Source organism: Sphaeramia orbicularis, chromosome 12 (assembly GCF_902148855.1).
Source record: "Sphaeramia orbicularis chromosome 12, fSphaOr1.1, whole genome shotgun sequence".
In the NCBI taxonomy this organism is placed as follows: Eukaryota; Metazoa; Chordata; class Actinopteri; order Kurtiformes; family Apogonidae; genus Sphaeramia; species Sphaeramia orbicularis.
In genome coordinates, this window is record NC_043968.1 from 56,986,145 (window position 1) to 57,004,376 (window position 18,232).

An 18,232-nucleotide genomic window follows, 5' to 3' on the forward strand; every position below is an offset into this window, starting at 1 on the left:
CCACAGATTCCGAGATGAAGCTGGCTCCAAAACCAAGTTCATCTCCATAGACCCCTGATTAAAATGCCAAGAAATAACATTTGCAACCAGGTACAAAATAGTTTTGGTCTCTGCAGCTAACTTTTCTGTTTATGAAGACAAGTCTGCAGGTCACCTCCTCACTTTGGATAAAAGTCATGTACCATTAATGATGTGGCTAGTATGGTCAGTGGGTGCCATCACAGGTGGGTAGCTGGCAGTTGCTGCAGGTTATGTGGTGTTTGTCTTTGCTAAACAAACTTTTGTTTTCCTTTCAGGTAGTGGAAGTTATGGTTGAGGGGTTATCATACAATAACAGGACAATTGCTATATATATATATATATATATATATATATATATATATATATATATATATAAATATATATATGTGTGTGTGTGTGTTTTGTTTTTTGTTTTTTTTTTATCACCACACATCTCATAGAGTTTAGCAATACTTAACTCCAACCTAATTATTAGCATTAGCATTAGCTTGGCTGATTTCACCCTTCATTCTTGTACAGCTCCACCTTCCAGATCTTGTTGCTTCTGAATCCAAAAAAGAAAAGAAACAAGATCATGACGGTCAAATGCCAAATTCAAAGATTCAAAACAGTCCAGAAAACACGGTGTGGTATCAGGAGAGGCTGTGATTTATACAGTCTGGTTTTAACTATGCAGGGACTGTGATTCAGCACCGATTCACCAGAACCATTTTGACAGAAGTGTGAACTATTTCTATATTTATGATAATGAAGCATGAATATTTACAAAAAGGTTACAAAGGAATCTAACCATGTAGATACACTGAACTGAAGGCAGGGCTAGACGAAACAGCAGGTAGAACTGGTTGAAACACACAGATTGATGCATTTGGGGATTAGAAAACAAACCTTTTGAAACAGTCTGAGGACGGGACAGTTACATTTCAGTACGAGCTGACAATGACTGAACTTGATGACAGCAGGCCTATGATTACAGCTCCACTAGAAGTAAGTGAAGTCTTCAACCCTGGTATGTTCTGTTCTGTCACCAGCTGCCACCCGATGTCAGGGGAGTGTTCGTGTCAGCCCGGTTGGTCTGGCCTCTACTGCAACGAGACATGCACCCCAGGATTTTACGGCGAGTCCTGCCAGCAGGTGTGCCAGTGCCAGAATGGTGCTGACTGCCACAGTGTGACCGGAGAGTGTATCTGTGCCCCAGGATTCACGGTAAACACATTTAGGTCAAATGTCATGTTCCCTGCAGATGTTTTTGTGTCTAACTGTACTTGGCTGTGGGCCCATCATCTGTTCTGATAGACTCTCAGAAGACCCAGAGCCAAAAGCTGGCTCTTTAGTAACATCTAGTGGCAGCAGTGGAAAACTCCTAACTGAATGACTTTGAATATAATAACCTAGAACTAAGGGGCTAATACAAATACCATAACGAACAGGAAAAGCTGGTGCACGTACAAAATTGTGTTTTTTACTTTATTGTTTCTTTATAATGTTAGTATTAACCCTTTGATGCATGAATTATGAGAACCTTAGTCAAGATTTTTTTTTCCTGAGTATTTTTATTCATCTTTAGGCATTAAAAAAACAATGTGATAGAATTTTTTTTTTTTTTTTAACAAATCTCATTTTTATGGAGTTACAAAAATGTCCACTCAGCTGGACACCATGTGTTTAATTTTTGAAGCAAAGAAACATGAATTTAAGACGCATTATCAGATATCAATATAACATACTCTAACACTAATTATTACTCACTTCACGGAGATAATATACTAAAAAAAACTTTTTGTTTATGAAAACTGTTAATTTCAGTCTAATAATAACTAGCAATTGATTTACACTCAAACATGTCACTGAAGATCAGGTTTATCAAGAACATAAAGTTACAGTAATGGTATGAATTGCAGTGTTTAGGATGATGCACAAGTGTCCACTGTGTTGGCTGATATGGAACTAAAACAACCAAATCCATGAATATACAAGAGAACAGCTGGAGAATAGCTGTCCACTGTAGTGACCACTATGCATGAAAGGGTTAAATTTATTAGTAAAAAAGTAATTTCTTGGTATTACAGAGAGAATAGAGCTATTCGTTTTAAAAGTACACTATATTGGATCTGTATGTATTTTGTATATAATTTGTTACACTTTATTGATCACGATTCACTTAGTACGATGTAACCTGTATGATGATGTTTATTTTGAAAAAGGTAAAAAGTAGGGAAAAGCTATAACTTTGCCCTTCATAACGGAATAATCAACATTTCACTGTAATGTAATACATTAATATGATACTTTTGCCCACTGGTAGTTGTCCAGACCACAACAACAATATGTAGGAGTAGCATAAGAACAATACAGTGTCAAATGTCAAATCTATTAAATGAAAATAAATTTGATTTCACACTTTGTTGCCTGTAACACTGTACTGTTATTTGTCTTCATGTGTTGTATTGGATAGATCTGGGAGTAAATCTGTGACTGCTTTACCTCCTCAGGGTCCAAACTGTTCCGTGGCTTGTCCAGTAGGAACACATGGAATAAACTGCTCGTCCAGCTGTAACTGTAAGAACGGAGCCCAGTGTTCACCTGTGGACGGATCCTGCTCCTGTAAAGCAGGTGAGGGAGGGAGAGGGAGAGGGAGAGGGAGGAGATATGATAAACAGCACATACATCATATATACATACACAAACATCTCCTTTGGTGGATGTAGCAATTTGTCATCGCAGAGACAGACAACTGGCACTGAACAGAAGGATAAAGAGAGGAAATAGATAGATAGATAGATAGATAGATAGATAGATAGATAGATAGATAGATAGATAGATAGATAGATAGATAGATAGATAGATAGATAGATAGATAGATAGATGGATAGATAGATAGATAGATAGATAGATAGATAGATAGATAGATAGATAGATAGATAGATAGATAGATAGATAGATTTGGTTTTATTTCTTCCTAAATTTAAGTTTTAGTTTGAGTGTTTTAAGATGAGTTAAATAGTTAGTGTTCAGTTTTTCCATTATTTAAGTCTTAGTTTGAATTTTATTTAGGTGAATTAATTGGTTTTAGTTTGTTTTTTCTTTAATTTTAGTCCTACTTACAGTTATTTTCACATTGATTCATTATTTATACCTTGGTTTTTCCATAATGGTGGTTTTACTTTTAGATTTGTTAAATAAATCGGCTATTTTTTGTTCATATATGCTGTGTCATTGTGAGCTGCATCTGTCTCCTGTTGATTTGATGGGTAATGAAGGATGAAAACCCTCAGGACCGGGACAGAAAATGTCAGAGGGCAGATAGATTAAACTTTATTGATTCCACAATAAGGAAATTCACCAGTCAAGGCAGCAACAGTATGAAGTGCAAGAAAATGTGCATGCATCATAATAATAATAATAATAATAATAATAATAATAATAATAATAATAATAATAATAATAATAATTTATTTGTAAAGCGCTTTCAATCAAAGTGCTGTACAGATATAAAATCCATCACAATAAAACATAAAGACTAAAAATATTAACAGTAAAAACAAATCAAGACATAAAACACAGAGTAAACAAGTGGGTCTTGAGCTTTGCTTTAAAAACATCCACAGAGCATGCCTGCCTTATGTCCAGAGGAAGACTGTTCCAGACTACATAATGTAGTGCAAACAAACAGACAGACAATAGAAAAAATAATAATAGTAATAAGTAATAAAACTCCATAGGCTATTATACACATATTTATATAAGAAGTAGAATTGCAGTATATCAGATAGTACAAATGGGAGACTAACACAAAACAGCTGCACTGTTGAGGACATCATCAGAGTGCAGAAGTAGTTGATATCGGTGACATCTCACTGATCTTCCTGACAGGATGGCATGGAGTGGACTGTTCTATCAACTGCCCCAGTGGGACCTGGGGTCTGGGCTGTAACCACACCTGTATGTGTGGGAATGGAGGAGCATGTAACGCCCTGGACGGTCACTGTACCTGTGCCCCGGGATGGAGGGGAGACCGCTGTGAATTCCACTGTCAGGTCTGGGAGAGTATATGTCATTTACAACCATCACTGAAAATATGTTTTATAAAGTCATAAAACACCTATTTAGCACCATAAGAATGACACAGTGATTTTGTAAGTTTTCATACCTTTGTATTTGATACCTACAGCCTGTAAATGTTGTGATATGATATGATATGATATGATATGATATGATATGATATGATATGATATGATATGATATGATATGATATGATGTTATGTGAGTGAGGCTTGTGTGTTTCCCTGCTCAGGATGGGACCTATGGACTGGACTGTAACGAGCGCTGTGACTGCAGCCATGCAGATGGATGCCACCACTCCACAGGACACTGCCGCTGCCTGGCAGGGTGGACCGGTGAGTCACTGTTTCACTGCTGCATCACTGGTCAGAGGGAATATCCAAACATTTACCATAAAATTCACAGTGACTGTTGGTGACATGATCAAGATCTTAGATCACAAGTAATCAAACATTTGGATGATTTTATTGAATTACTTATGTTCAGTGCACTATGTTCGTATTATTTTAAAGAGATTAAAAAAATAAAGCTTTTTAATCAATTTGCAAAATAAAATAAAATAAATCTATACCTAACATCTAGCCACATTAGTTAAATTACTGTAGCTGCATGTATCTAACTATAGAACTCAGCACACTGGACTGTTTTGGTTTTAATCTTTTTTTTTTTTTAAACTCGTCTCAGTTGAAGAGTTACTACATTCTTTATTGCCAGCCTGGCTTAGCAACATGCAGTTAGCCTCCTCAAAGAGGCCTTTGTACCTGATCCACTGGACTCCACAGTCCTGCTGCTCCATCAACACAGAGCAGGGAGGGGGATATATGTTAAAGGACAACTCAAAAACACAGCAGATGATGAACTTCATCCTACAAAATATATTTCAGACCCATTCCCAAAAGCATCATAAGAAAAGAAATTATACAGTTACAGAATGTTGTAATATTTTCTCCTTTAGTTAAATTTCCCAGACTACATCTCTTATTTTAATTTTTGGTCATGAATGTTGTTTTACCGCCAGTTCTTAGATTTCAGAGTAGTCAGATTCTCCATTTAATCACATTGTGTATTATTACAGATTCTCATGTCTATGGTCTAAAGTTGTTCATCTGCATCTTACATTATGGTCAAGAGGATTTTTGCATAATATCTACGTAACAGTAATAATTGTCTTCCTTTTAGACAATGTGATGAGTAGGTTACTCACTGAACATCTGGATCTTCCATATGTACATACTGTCTCTTAAAAATGAGAAGGTGCACATTCTTTGTCTGTTATTGATATGAATCTGTCGCCCTCTCACTCTCCTCCCACATGCTATTAGTTTTCAATGTAGAAAACAGAAACTGTATATGATGTTTTACAGTAATACAACAATAAAAAGCATCACAAATTGTAGAAACCGAAGATTTCCAAGACCATTTCTCAGTGCATTTCTGATATGTTAAACCAAAGAATAGGATACATAATATTTTTAAAACAAGTATTACACCATCTTATTTATGATTTGATTAAGAATATGGTAAATTTGTCACTGACTTGATAAAATAATGTGTTCATTCTTTCTTTGCTCTTTCATAGTAAATCCATGAGACACAGTGGATGAAGTACAGCTCTAATCTATGTGACTGTATGAAAACCATGTGCTCATTGTATGTTATAACCCGTGTACAGGTATTCACTGTGACAGTGTGTGCGCTGAGGGCCGCTGGGGCCCCAACTGCTCCCTTCCCTGTAACTGTAAGAACGGAGCGTCCTGTTCTCCAGACGAAGGCACCTGTGAATGTGCTCCAGGATATAGAGGCACCACCTGTCAAAGGAGTGAGTCCAACACCAGCATATCACAAAAACACACCAAACCACAGGCCTCCTGCACCACAGGTTCAAGGGCTTATGAACAGCTCTTTATACTGAAACACAGGCCAGCTACTGAATTTACTGCAGCACGGCAGGCTGATATTAGTAGTTGTCAACTCCATAATACAAATAAACTCAAAGAAAACACTACATGCAAAGTCATTATCTTGCTATTAGGGCTGAGTTTTATATTTATATAAAGGAAACCCACATCTGAGACTGCATTCACTATTCTAATGTTATGCTGATGCTACAATCGTTTAAATAAATATTTTCCACACTCAATTCTCCTTAATGACAAACTGACAATAGAATTTTAGAAGTTCTTGCAAATTTATTAAAAACAGAAATATTACATTGGCATGGGTATGTAGACCCTTTGCAACACAAATTCCACTCAGATCCCTCCGAAGGTTACAACATAATAGTGGAAAAAGTCAAGGCAGGTCTGTTTACTTTATGAATGTACAGTATGAAGAAGAAAAAGGTGATATGTCAAAATAACAAGAAACTGTCTGAAAATGACAAATTAGTATCTCAAAATGACAGTAATTTCAACATACGGAGTCATAATTTAGCTTACAGGGTCTTTTCTTCCAACACAATGATGGAAATCGGCTTCAATATTAACAAAATGTGCATCTAACAGTCACTCATAATGATGGATGCTTGTCTCAGATTTGTCAGATTTTCTAAATTAGTACTTATTGTAATTACAAGCAATGAGTCATTTTGCTATAATCTTATTTTTCAGATTTCACTTTTTAACATCTCTTACACCCACTGTTCAGCTAAGCAGCTGACTTTTCAGATTTCTGAATCATGAATACTTCCTTCCACCATCTCTGTCCATGTACTGGAAACTGAGTTAATTTCTTTAAGCGCTTTTAAATCCAAACTGAGAGTTCTTGAGGCCATAACTTGCACCTGTTTTTCTTATTCTGCTTGTAAATGTTAATTTTTACTTTTTTTTGTTAAATGGGTCTGTTATTTGTGTTTTAATTGTAATCTTGTAACTGTGTGTTGTATTTGGTGCTGTCTTTATAGCATTGTTGTAGTTTCATGTATTTATTTATTGTTTTTAGTGTATTTTCTTTCATTTGTTTTGTTGTTTTTACAATTCTATTTGCAGCACTTTGGAAACATTCTTGTTGTTTAAATGTGCTATATAAATAAAGTGGATTGGATTGCTGTCTATCATGGTCAGGACTCCCTTGCAAAAGAGGTTCTTAATCTCACTGGGAGATTATTCTTGGTTAAATAAAAGTAAAAAAAAAAAAAAAAAAAAAAAAGAAGTATTAAGTCTAATCTGTGAATGTTTTCGTCTGTAGTCTGTTCTCCGGGTTACTTTGGCCACCGCTGCAGTCAGACCTGCCCACAGTGCGTCCACAGCAATGGACCGTGTCACCACGTCTCAGGACAGTGTGATTGTCTGCCGGGGTTCAAGGGGGCGCTGTGCAATGAAGGTGAGTAACACCTCAACACCATGAGCCCTTGCCCTGCTCCACCCCCTTTATGGTCACTTCTGGCTCCAAAAAGGACAAAATAACAAAGCCAAAATGCAAAAACACAAACAGCCTTAAAAATAGTATCCCACAACCCTCCTGTACTCTCCTTCATCATATAACACACATACCACAATAAATGTCATGGAACTTAATTTTTTCAAGGTCAAAGGTCAAGTTTCAGTGTTTTAGAGTGATATGGTCTGGGTAGAAATGGAGCCAGTATTATACAGTCTATGTACAACTAGCCAACATAATTGGTTTATTTTGTCAATCCTTCAAATGAAACACTTTCAGAAAATATTCTAATGTTTTATGCCCATTTTTGAGGTACTAATGCTACAAAATTAATTTTTTCACTAAATTGTTTGTTTACAGTTTTTGTCACAGTGCTGCTAGTGGTATCCGCACATCTTTTATAAATACTATGCAAAATCCCAAAGGAACAGAGAGACTTAACCCCCTCTCCTGGAAACAACCCCAATCAACCCCCCTCCAAAATAACACAGTCTAAATAAATAAATAAATTTAATTTGATAATTCAAAAAAACAATATTTGACCTAGACTGATCATGTTTTATACAAGCAACGAACACATCTCTGGTACAAATCCACACATAAAGTTTGTCGTCTCTGTACACTGAAATATAACAAAATCAATGGAAGTATAGATGCATAATTTACATAGTTAAAAAGTGGAGCTGAAAATAACTATAAAGGTGTAAAACTGACTTTATAATCCTTTTTAGATCAGTATCAGTGAAGATTGTTTTCATTTTAATCAGTGTATCTGCTGTAAATATACATGTATGTCTTGTGAATGACAGCTGAAGCTCTCTGCAAAATACTATGCTCATTCTCTGAAAGGTTGTAATAAATGCATCACTGACTATTAAAATACAATCGAAAATACAAGATTTAAGGTAATGATTTAATATTTAACCCATAAGGATCCAGTGTGACTTTTGTGGCAGTTCCCAAATGAATTTTTCTCTCTATTTAACCTTTCCTAAGTGATTTATCACCATTTATTATAATGTTATCCTCTGAATTTTTTAGCATTTTTTCCAGTGAAAATCCTCTATTTTCCTGTTTAACTGACTGATCATGAAGATGTTCATAAAAGCTCAGAGTAAAGTCAAAGGTTATTGTATCAAAGCAGAAAAAAACTGAAGAAAAGGTGACTTTTTTAGTAAAATATAGCATTAACTGAACATAAACCAAGTGTGTTCATCCACTGTCATTGATCCAATTCCATGGGTTTTACCGGTGAATCAATGTTGTAGAAGATGACAGTGTTTCCACGTTCACTACAGAGCCTCTGAATGTCCAAATGGGTCATATCTGATGACCATGAAAAGATGAGAAACTGCATTTTACATCAGTTATTTACATGTATTGATAGGATTACTGGATCAACAGTTTAGATCAGTAGATGCTTTTGGTTGACGGTGGATGTTTGGGTCTTTACGGGTTAAGCTGCTAATTGTTTATCTGAGCAATGCTGACAAATACAGCTATCAGTTAATAGTACAAAGAGTTTGAAGTGTTCACCAATTACATGCAAGTTCAAGCAAAAAAAATGTGCACAGTTACCAAAAACACTTGACCTTAAAGTAAAAAGACAAAACTTGAATATACCAGTCAATGAGGTGGGTCTAGTATCAGCAGGTAAGTTGTTCCAGTCTGCTGGGGTTAAAACTTCATCTGTTTTACTGATAACTTTCATGATGTCATATAAAAGGTACAAGTGCAAGATATTGTTGTAACTTTCTGATCTAGTTCAGCTCAGTACCTTTCCTCATATGAACACCTGCTGCTGTCAACCACACAAGTCTCCTTTCAGCCAAAATGTTGTTACCGCCAAACCAGGGTTTCCAAGATGGATCTCATCTGCCATCTGCTCATTTCATATTCGCTGTCATCCATATGTGACTCTCACAGACTCCTGCTATTGGTGCTGAAATTCATCATCTTTTGTAGCCCAAGACTGGTAAAATATGAGATTTAGTATCTCAGTGTTTACATTGAGGTGATTATTGTGCGTCTTTTGCAGTGTGCCCCAGTGGTCGCTTTGGGAAAAACTGTGCCTGGAGCTGCAGCTGCACCAACAACGGCACCTGTAACCCCATCGACGGGTCCTGTCAGTGTTACCCAGGGTGGATCGGCAGCGACTGTTCACAGCGTGAGTTCACACCTATCTCCTACAGCAGCGACAAACGCACATCCGTGAAACAGTTTCATCTAGAACATGAATGTTTGAGCACCAGCTGGTGTCCACAATATGATGCTAACATTTCCTATTTGGGTTATTTAGGTTCTCTTAAAATACCCAACGTGCAACATCAAGATTAATGGAACAGTTTAACAGTTTGAAAATGGGGGTGATAATTTTTTTCTTGAGAGCAGAATAATTATGCATTATTATGAGTTATTATTATGTGTTTGGTGCTGAGATGGAGTCTTCTAAATTACTCTTTGGAATTATTTCCTCACATTCTTAACTTATACATACCAACAGCAAATGTATTACTGTGCTATACAAATCAAAAATCTGTCACACTTTACAGTAACAGCACATTAACCAACATTAACCAACTCTACAAACACTAACTGTTATGTTTGTTACTGCAGTAACTAATATTAGCTAATGTGAACTAATAAAGTGTTGCCTAAAAATGTATATTCGCATAAGTTGTATTTTATTTTACACAGTGGAAAATTGTCTTTGGTTCCACGCTGAGAAACAGGGTTATACTTAAGAGAGACAGAAATTTACACAAACAAACATAATTAACAATAAAAAGGGACAATTAAAAAAAAAGCTTAGAGCTTTGGTTCAGTTACAGACAGTTAATTCAGTTCAACAATTTAATAACTGCAAATGGTACAAAAGATTTCATGTAGATATTTTTTGCAGCTCAAGAGAAAATCTGAATTCCATACATGAATTCAACCAGTCTGAGCGCTGCAATATTCCTGCATTAATACTGTGAATGTGTCTGTGTTTGTTGTTTTATAGCGTGTCCTCCTGGTCAGTGGGGACCAAACTGCATCCACACATGTAACTGTCACAACGGAGCCTTCTGCAGCGCTTACGATGGAGAATGCAAATGTACCCCGGGATGGACGGGCCTTTACTGCACACAGCGTCAGTCCTTCACAATCATACACACACGCAAATATACACACACACAACACTTTAACCCTCAAAGTCCTGCATCACTGCCTCTGGTTAACCCCTCACTGCCCAAATTTATATACAATAATATGAAAAAGAAATTACTTGTGTTGTTGATGTCAAGTAGATGCTAAATGAAGTTGAGATTGTTAATATGAATATTGCACATTAGTGACATTAGGCATAATTGGCATGATAGTAATTTACCATATTTTCCATTCTCAGGTTTGTAGATTATTTTATTAATGCTATTATTGATCAGTTCCTCCATTCAATAATCCAAATAAATAAAAAATGATCCAAAAACTTGTAAAATGACATGAAATTAATAACACCATTACTGAAACAGGGCTTTGACATTGGTCCATGAACATCAAGGATCAGAGGCAACCAGATAATATATGTGTATTCAGGGTGCGATTTGTCAAAAAAAACAGAGGGGGGTTGGGGGTTATTTAGTCGGGGGGGTAGGCGCGGCAGTTATATACATGGGGTTGCGGTCCATAACTAATGCTGGCGTGAAACGAAAGTGAAGCTTTATATACTTTCAATGTCCAACTCCCTGGTTCCATTCCTCTATTATACATCGGATCTTACACAAAATTTTCATAACTTCTAACCTGTATCCACTGGACCCCCTCCACTGCTCTATGGGCCCCCCACAAATGCTGGGCCCCATGAATGTGTCACGTTTACACCCCCCCCCCTTTACGGTGCCCCAGTGCATGGGGGTGTTTGCTAATTCTGAGACTGTCGACAGTTTGGTTCAGGTGAATGTTAGTGCCAGTAATGTAGGATATTAATGTAAGAAAACTGTAACAACCTGCCTGTTATCTCAATTGGTTGGTTGTCTCCCCAGAGGATGAAATTCATTGAGCAGAAGTAGGGATGTAAAAACCAGAGGGGTGTTTTATCACCCCCATCCCCCCAACAAATCACACCCTGTGTATATACACAAAGTGTCAAGCACCACCTCATTACAACAACACTGAGGAGAATTCACAAAATAAGATGCAAGGGGTTACAATATCTAATGTTCCAATATGTTTAATAATCTTTGAACCACTCATAGACTTTAAAAACTGACATAAAGCGGAGATTTTCAGCTTTTCCATGGGATCAAATGTGCTGTTCAGGCATTTAAGGGATCTACAGTGAATAATAAATATTGGCTGTAAGTTGCTCAGGAATGGTTATACAGGGTGTCCCATAAGTCTCCATACATAGGAGACATAATACATATGGTTCTAACATGTATTTCTTTATATTTCTTCTTTATAGTTCTTCAGCAGTGGAGGACACGCATTGAAATGTGTTCCCGACAAAATGGCAGTCATATAGAGCATATTATATAAATAAAAATGGTTTATGTCAAGAAACATTTATTTTTCCTATGTATGGAGACTTATGGGACACCCTGTATATTGACACAAATTTCTCAGGTCTAAATTTTACAAAAAAATTAAGTTTCTTCCTGAGTTCATAGTTAAAAAAACATATAATGTTTACTGTTATTTTTAACTCTAGTGAATTAATCCACTCTTAGACAAAGGAATATTTGTAGTTTAACATGTGACGTGTGTTGCCTCTCTGCAGGTTGTCCATTAGGTTTCTATGGGAAGGACTGTTCTCAGATGTGTCAGTGCAGGAACGGCGCTGACTGCGACCACATCTCAGGACAGTGCACCTGTCGCACCGGCTTCATGGGACGCCACTGTGAACAAAGTAAACGCACACTGTCTCACATCTGGACTGATTTTAAGACAAGTCACCAGGTTCAAAGAGCCAGTGGAATATTGTTAAATGTCTCCTTTTCTCACCTTCTCATTCTGCTTTACTTTCCATGAACAGTATTGTTAAAAGAGAGCTTTTAGTCTTAGTATTGAAAATGTATCTACACTTTTTTCAGACTTACACCAGATATGAAATAGTAACACTTGCATTTTGTAATACACCACTTCAACACAATGTGTAGTACATTTCCCCACATATACATCATAGTGGATAATAGAAAATGCAGATGTTGCATGTTTTTTATGATTTAAATATCATAATACAGTGCATCACTCAGTAACCAACCAAAATCTGTACATGTTGCATTTTAATAATTAAACTAAATCAAACTCCCTGACTAATAATGCTATAATTGACTTATATTCATCTAAATAGCCTCATAAAACAGTAACAAGATTGTGTTTATCATATTTATCTCACAAATAAAAACTCTGGGACTTCAAATCAAATGCTAACTAAAATGATTATGTTCATTCACAATGTAGGTGCTAAAGCTGAAATGTTTTGTAACATCTGCAAACAGTATTAGAAATGTATGTTGCATACTGTTTGGGCTGTTTACTGTTGGAAAATGTGGCAAAATGTAGGATGTTATTGTAACATAATTATATACATAATTTATCCATGAACATCTGAAATACTAACACAATGTCCCAGCTTCTGTCAGTCATAATATTTACTCTGACTCAGTTTGTACCCACTACTTCGCTTTGTATTTAAAATGAATCACTGCTGATTATACTATTGCAGGTACAGTAGTTTTACCTCTTTCCTTAATCTGTGCATTTAAGTTCAAGCACTGTTTCTGCTTTAGCTAAATAATTATATGCATTTTAGTCATGCCTCCACTTAATTCTACTGCCTTATTGTTTTTTCACCACACTCTTGTGGTTGAATAAAGTTTTATTAAATGTATCTGTATTCTTTCAGAGTGTCCTCCTGGTTCATACGGTTACGGCTGCCGTCAGGTTTGTGAGTGTCTTAATAACTCCACCTGCGATCACATGACCGGTACCTGTTACTGCAACCCAGGCTGGAAGGGAGCCCGCTGCGACCAAGGTGAGGACACCCAGAACCAGGCTGATGTTGTGCCATGTTAATACAGGAATCAGCTCCTAAATCCACCTCCATACCCTGATAACTAGAGTCTGGGTCCTCTGTATTGTCTCTTCTGTGCAGCTGGTGTGGTGGTGGTGGGCAGTCTCAACAGTTTGACCAGTGCAGCCATGCAGGTCGACACCTACCAGATTGGAGCCATCGCAGGCATCATTGTTTTGGTACTGCTGGTGCTCTTCCTCCTCCTCCTCTTCATCATCTACAGGAAGAAGCAGAAGGGAAAAGAGCCCACCATGCCCGCTGTGACATACACTCCAGCTATGAGGGTCACTGCTGATTATACTATTGCAGGTACACTAGTTTTACCTCTTTTAACACATAAATAAAGCTTTAGCCCCTTGTAGTCTATTTTTTATTCACACAGGTGGAATTTGTATCAATATATAACCATACCTGAGCAAGTTACATCCAATTTATTATTCACTGTTGATGTCATAAATGCCCACACGGGACATTTGATCCCACTGAAAAGCTGAAAATCTACTCTTTATCTCACTTTTTACAGCCTATTTGAGGTTCAAAGGTTAGTAAATATGTTAGAACAATGGACATTTTAACCCCTTGTAGATTATTGTTGTGAATTTGCCTCAGTATTCCTCTGTGGTGCTGCTTGACACTCTTTGTGCATGTACATATGGTGCCTAGTTACTTATGATCCCTGACATTCATGGATCAGTGTCAAAGCCCTGTTTCAGTAACGGTGTTATTAATTTCATGACATTCTACTGATTTTTGGATCATTTTTGTTTTGTTTGGATTATTGACTGGAGGAACTGATCAATAGCAGCTTCAATAAAATAATCTACAGACCTGAGACTGGAAAAAGTATTTAATTACTATTATGCCAATTATGCCTAATGTCAAAAATGTTATTGTATGTGTTATATTCACATTAACAATCTTCTCTTAATTTAGCACCTGCTTGACAGCAACAACACAAACAATTCATTTTTGTAATGTAATTGTATATGAGAATGGCCAGTAAGGTGTTAATGCGTAAATCTATAAGCATCTTTAATCGTCTCCATATGTTTCAGATGCCCACCCACCACCATGTGAAGGCCACCCCAGTAATTACTTTTCCAACCCCAGCTACCACACTCTGAACCAGTGCATCAGCCCCCCACTGGTTAGCAACCCTCCATACGGAAAGGTACAGAAGTGCAGTTCTTCAGATTCTGTGGAGCAACTCACAAATAGCCATTTAGACTATAAAGTGTCTATTATTTAATATTCAGACAGCGGATATGTGTCTCTTTGAAATGTTAGACCAAAAACAACCAGCTGTTTGTGAACATGAAGAACGTGGACCAGAGGAAGAGAACTCTAGGTGATCACACCGGCACTCTACCTGCAGACTGGAAACAAGGGGACTGCTTCAATGAACTGGGTGAGACATAAACTCGATCATGGATCAGCAATCTTTACTATCTAAAGAGTCATTTTTGGGCAAAAATTAAGAAAAAAAAAATCTGTGGAGACAAAAAAATCCTTACTATGTTTTACATTAAAGTGGGGACTGTGAGAAGCTCTTTAGGATGAGTTGGTAAAAAATGTCAAGATTAAATCAAAGTTTGAGTGCATTTTCAGAATTACAAAGAAATTACAGAACTACACTAAAGAAAATGGTGACATTTGTCATTATTGGGATGTGCAGCGAAAACCAGCTGGTAGGTGAAGGCTGTCTTTGCAATGGAGTGTACAGATAAACACCTTCAGTGTCATAAAATACCAAGTACTCTACATTTACTACTACTAGTACTTTTGTTTTTGCATTAATTTGGAGTGTAGTCTGCATTTTTACAATTACATAACATCAGAATAACTTAATGGTTGCAACAATAACAGAAAAATGGTTAAAAAAATAAATAAAAGTGTTATTCATTTCCATGTTTTTTGACAAAGCCACAGGGAGCCGCTGGGGGAAAGCTCAAGAGCCAAATGTGGCCCCAGAGCCACAGGTTGCCCACCCCTGAACTAGATCATACTGCACTTAGATGTATAAATATCTATGTAAGGCTACAAATCCTTTATGGTGTTGGTTTCATTTAATTGTGAGCCCCTTTCCCATTATATGCACGTCATCATTCTTCCAAAAAGTAAGTCAATCCCTGTAGACCTCCAGGTGTTTTTTAAATTCAACTTGCCTTTTAAGTTGCATTATAACAGGTAGATGCTGTTCATATCTGTTCCATGGGCTTTGACTGACAGTTCACTCAACAGAGCAAGATTTATTTTCTCCTCACAGCATTACAGTAGAAGTAGCACTAACAAGCTCTTTATAGGATTTTTTCACACCGCATGGAGCGTTAGCATAATTCGCTAACAGCTTTCATTCAATACTGCATCATAGCCAGAAAATACTTGGTGCTCTTGCTATTCAACATGGCAATGTTAGTTAGCTGTGAGGTGTATGTATTCAGTAAGCCACCAGTATTAGCCACCCCATCACACCTCCCCAGCTCCACCTTCTTGTGCTAATAACTTTTTGGCTAAAATTACAAAGCAATAGCCAAATGCCAATCTCAAAACAGGTCTCCACAGTCAGTAGTTGATGTTGGCTTTGTCCATGTCTTTCATACAGTCTGAGGTTATGGGTTTGATACAGAGCAATTTACTAACCACAGTAAAAGTTTTTGTATTTCCTGAAAAGAAGAGAGGTTTATCTTTTGAAATGTGCATCTATGTAAGAATTGTGGTTAGGCTTAATTAAGGCAGTGTTAGAGTGTGGTGTTTTGTTTTGTTTTTTTAATAACTTATCGTTAACATCAGCATGGCTAGTTTCACCAAGCACTCTTTTAAAGCTCCACCCTTTTATACGAACATGACTTATTCTGTCTCAAAAAACCAAGATGGCAAGTTTCAAACCACCAGGGGATACGGAGTTCCTCAGGGCAGCATTCTTGGTCCTGTTTGATTGTCTGTATACATGCTTGCCCTGACTTTTGTACAAACATGTTACTAACACAAGCACCAACAGTTTACTGCTTTTAAGTTAAAAAAAAAACAATTGTAGATTAATGCTTTTCTATTTATTTAAAAGTATGTAATGTCTAATGACTTTTTCAGTATTTTTTCTTAAAGGGGTGGGAGACTTTCATCACCAATTTTTCATCAAATCTGTAAAACCCCAGTCATAGCCTAAGTATCATGAATCCGTAAGTCCTTCTGTGATTACTCACCTGAATCTCGTCCCTCATGGTGAAGAATTTCGAAGTGCCATCCACCATAAGCAAACCATATGTTTGCAAACGGAGCCGGGAGGTAACTCGGGCACCTTTGGAATTTTGTCGTGATGTGCATTGTGGGAAACGAAGGTTCGCACAGTGGCAGCAGCAGTGACCCTATATGATATTATATGGCTGCAACAAACATGAACCGGAAACGGCTGAAATGCGGAAGCGGAGCTCCACCTGGCAGTGGCAGCTGCAACAAACACGACTTGGAGCTCCAGCCATTTCCGCGTTTCACCCGTTTCCACGTTGTGTTTGTTTCATCCATATAATATCATATGGGGTCACTGCCACTGCCGCTGTGCGAACCTCCATTTCCCACAATGCACATCGCGACAAAATTCCAAAGATGCCTGAGTTACCTCCTGGCTCTGTTTGTAAGCACATGGTTTGTTTATGGTGGATGGCACTTTGAAATTGTTCACCGTGATGCAAGAGATTCAGGTTCAGATTTAGGATCACAGAAAGACTTACAGATTCGTGACACTTAGGCTATGACTGGGGTTTGACAGATTTGATGAAAAATTGGTGACGAAAGTCTTCCGCAGCTTTAAATATATTGCTGCTCCAGTGCAACACAACATTATTGTTTCCACCCTTTATTGATCATTTCACTCTACTCCAGGGGCCTATGGGATTGACACGAGATACATGGGAAAATCATTACGAGGTAGGTCCTATTTCAATACAAGTAAAGTGACGTAAATAAAAGCTGGTATTCCCCTCACTGGCTCCTCCCACTGTCTTTCAGATCTGGTGAAGGGCACACCCTATCATGCCAGCTCCTCTTCCCTCAACAGTTCTGAAAACCCATATGCCACAATAAAGGACCCCCCTCTTCTGACCACCAAAAGTACAGAGTGTGGCTACGTGGAGATGAAGTCACCAGCAAGACGGGATTCACCATATGCGGAAATCAGCAACAGCAGCCCAACCAACAACAGGAATGTCTATGAAGTTGGTGAGGAGATAAAAGGTTTATTTACGACTCCACTGTTTATATAGATTAGAATGTTTTAGCTGTTTCTGTTAGTATCTAAACTCCAACCTGACTGGTTGTTGGTGGCATACAACATCTTTTACCTTTGCTTGTTGAAACCTTATCTCATACAGTCTTCCCCTCAGTGAACATGAGACACTCAATAATGAGCTGCACAGACCTGAGCATTTAGCAACAAATCCAGAGCTATCTCAACTGACAGAGATGAAAACAAAAATAAAGGAAGACAACAGGATGTGCAATCAAGAAACTTTGTTTGAAGTCAATTGTTCTGACTTTTATTAGCACTGTTTTAGTATTGTACTGTTTCTAGTCTTTGTGCAACAAGGTTAAATTGCCTCCGCATGGTACAAACTCAACTTTTTTTGACTACTTTCTTTTAGTACCAGGTACTGTGTCTTCCACTGCAGATACAGCACCCTCTCAAAGTCACAGTGACATCATTTTTAACTCTTATCTTCAACA

General features: G+C 37.4%; 1 protein-coding gene across 1 annotated transcript in view; it reads left to right on the plus strand.

Moving 5' to 3' along the window:
• megf10 (multiple EGF-like-domains 10) overlaps positions 1–18,232 on the plus strand; it is a 92,514-nt gene that overhangs the window by 69,786 nt on the left and 4,496 nt on the right. The window contains exons 10-24 of the mRNA XM_030149644.1: positions 1,053–1,227; positions 2,514–2,634; positions 3,895–4,058; positions 4,316–4,418; positions 5,756–5,902; positions 7,270–7,404; positions 9,500–9,628; positions 10,466–10,594; positions 12,221–12,349; positions 13,349–13,477; positions 13,598–13,825; positions 14,572–14,687; positions 14,804–14,924; positions 17,393–17,437; positions 17,519–17,728. Coding sequence (XP_030005504.1) covers positions 1,053–1,227; positions 2,514–2,634; positions 3,895–4,058; positions 4,316–4,418; positions 5,756–5,902; positions 7,270–7,404; positions 9,500–9,628; positions 10,466–10,594; positions 12,221–12,349; positions 13,349–13,477; positions 13,598–13,825; positions 14,572–14,687; positions 14,804–14,924; positions 17,393–17,437; positions 17,519–17,728 — 2,081 coding nt within the window. The remainder of the gene's footprint in view (positions 1–1,052; positions 1,228–2,513; positions 2,635–3,894; positions 4,059–4,315; positions 4,419–5,755; positions 5,903–7,269; positions 7,405–9,499; positions 9,629–10,465; positions 10,595–12,220; positions 12,350–13,348; positions 13,478–13,597; positions 13,826–14,571; positions 14,688–14,803; positions 14,925–17,392; positions 17,438–17,518; positions 17,729–18,232) is intronic.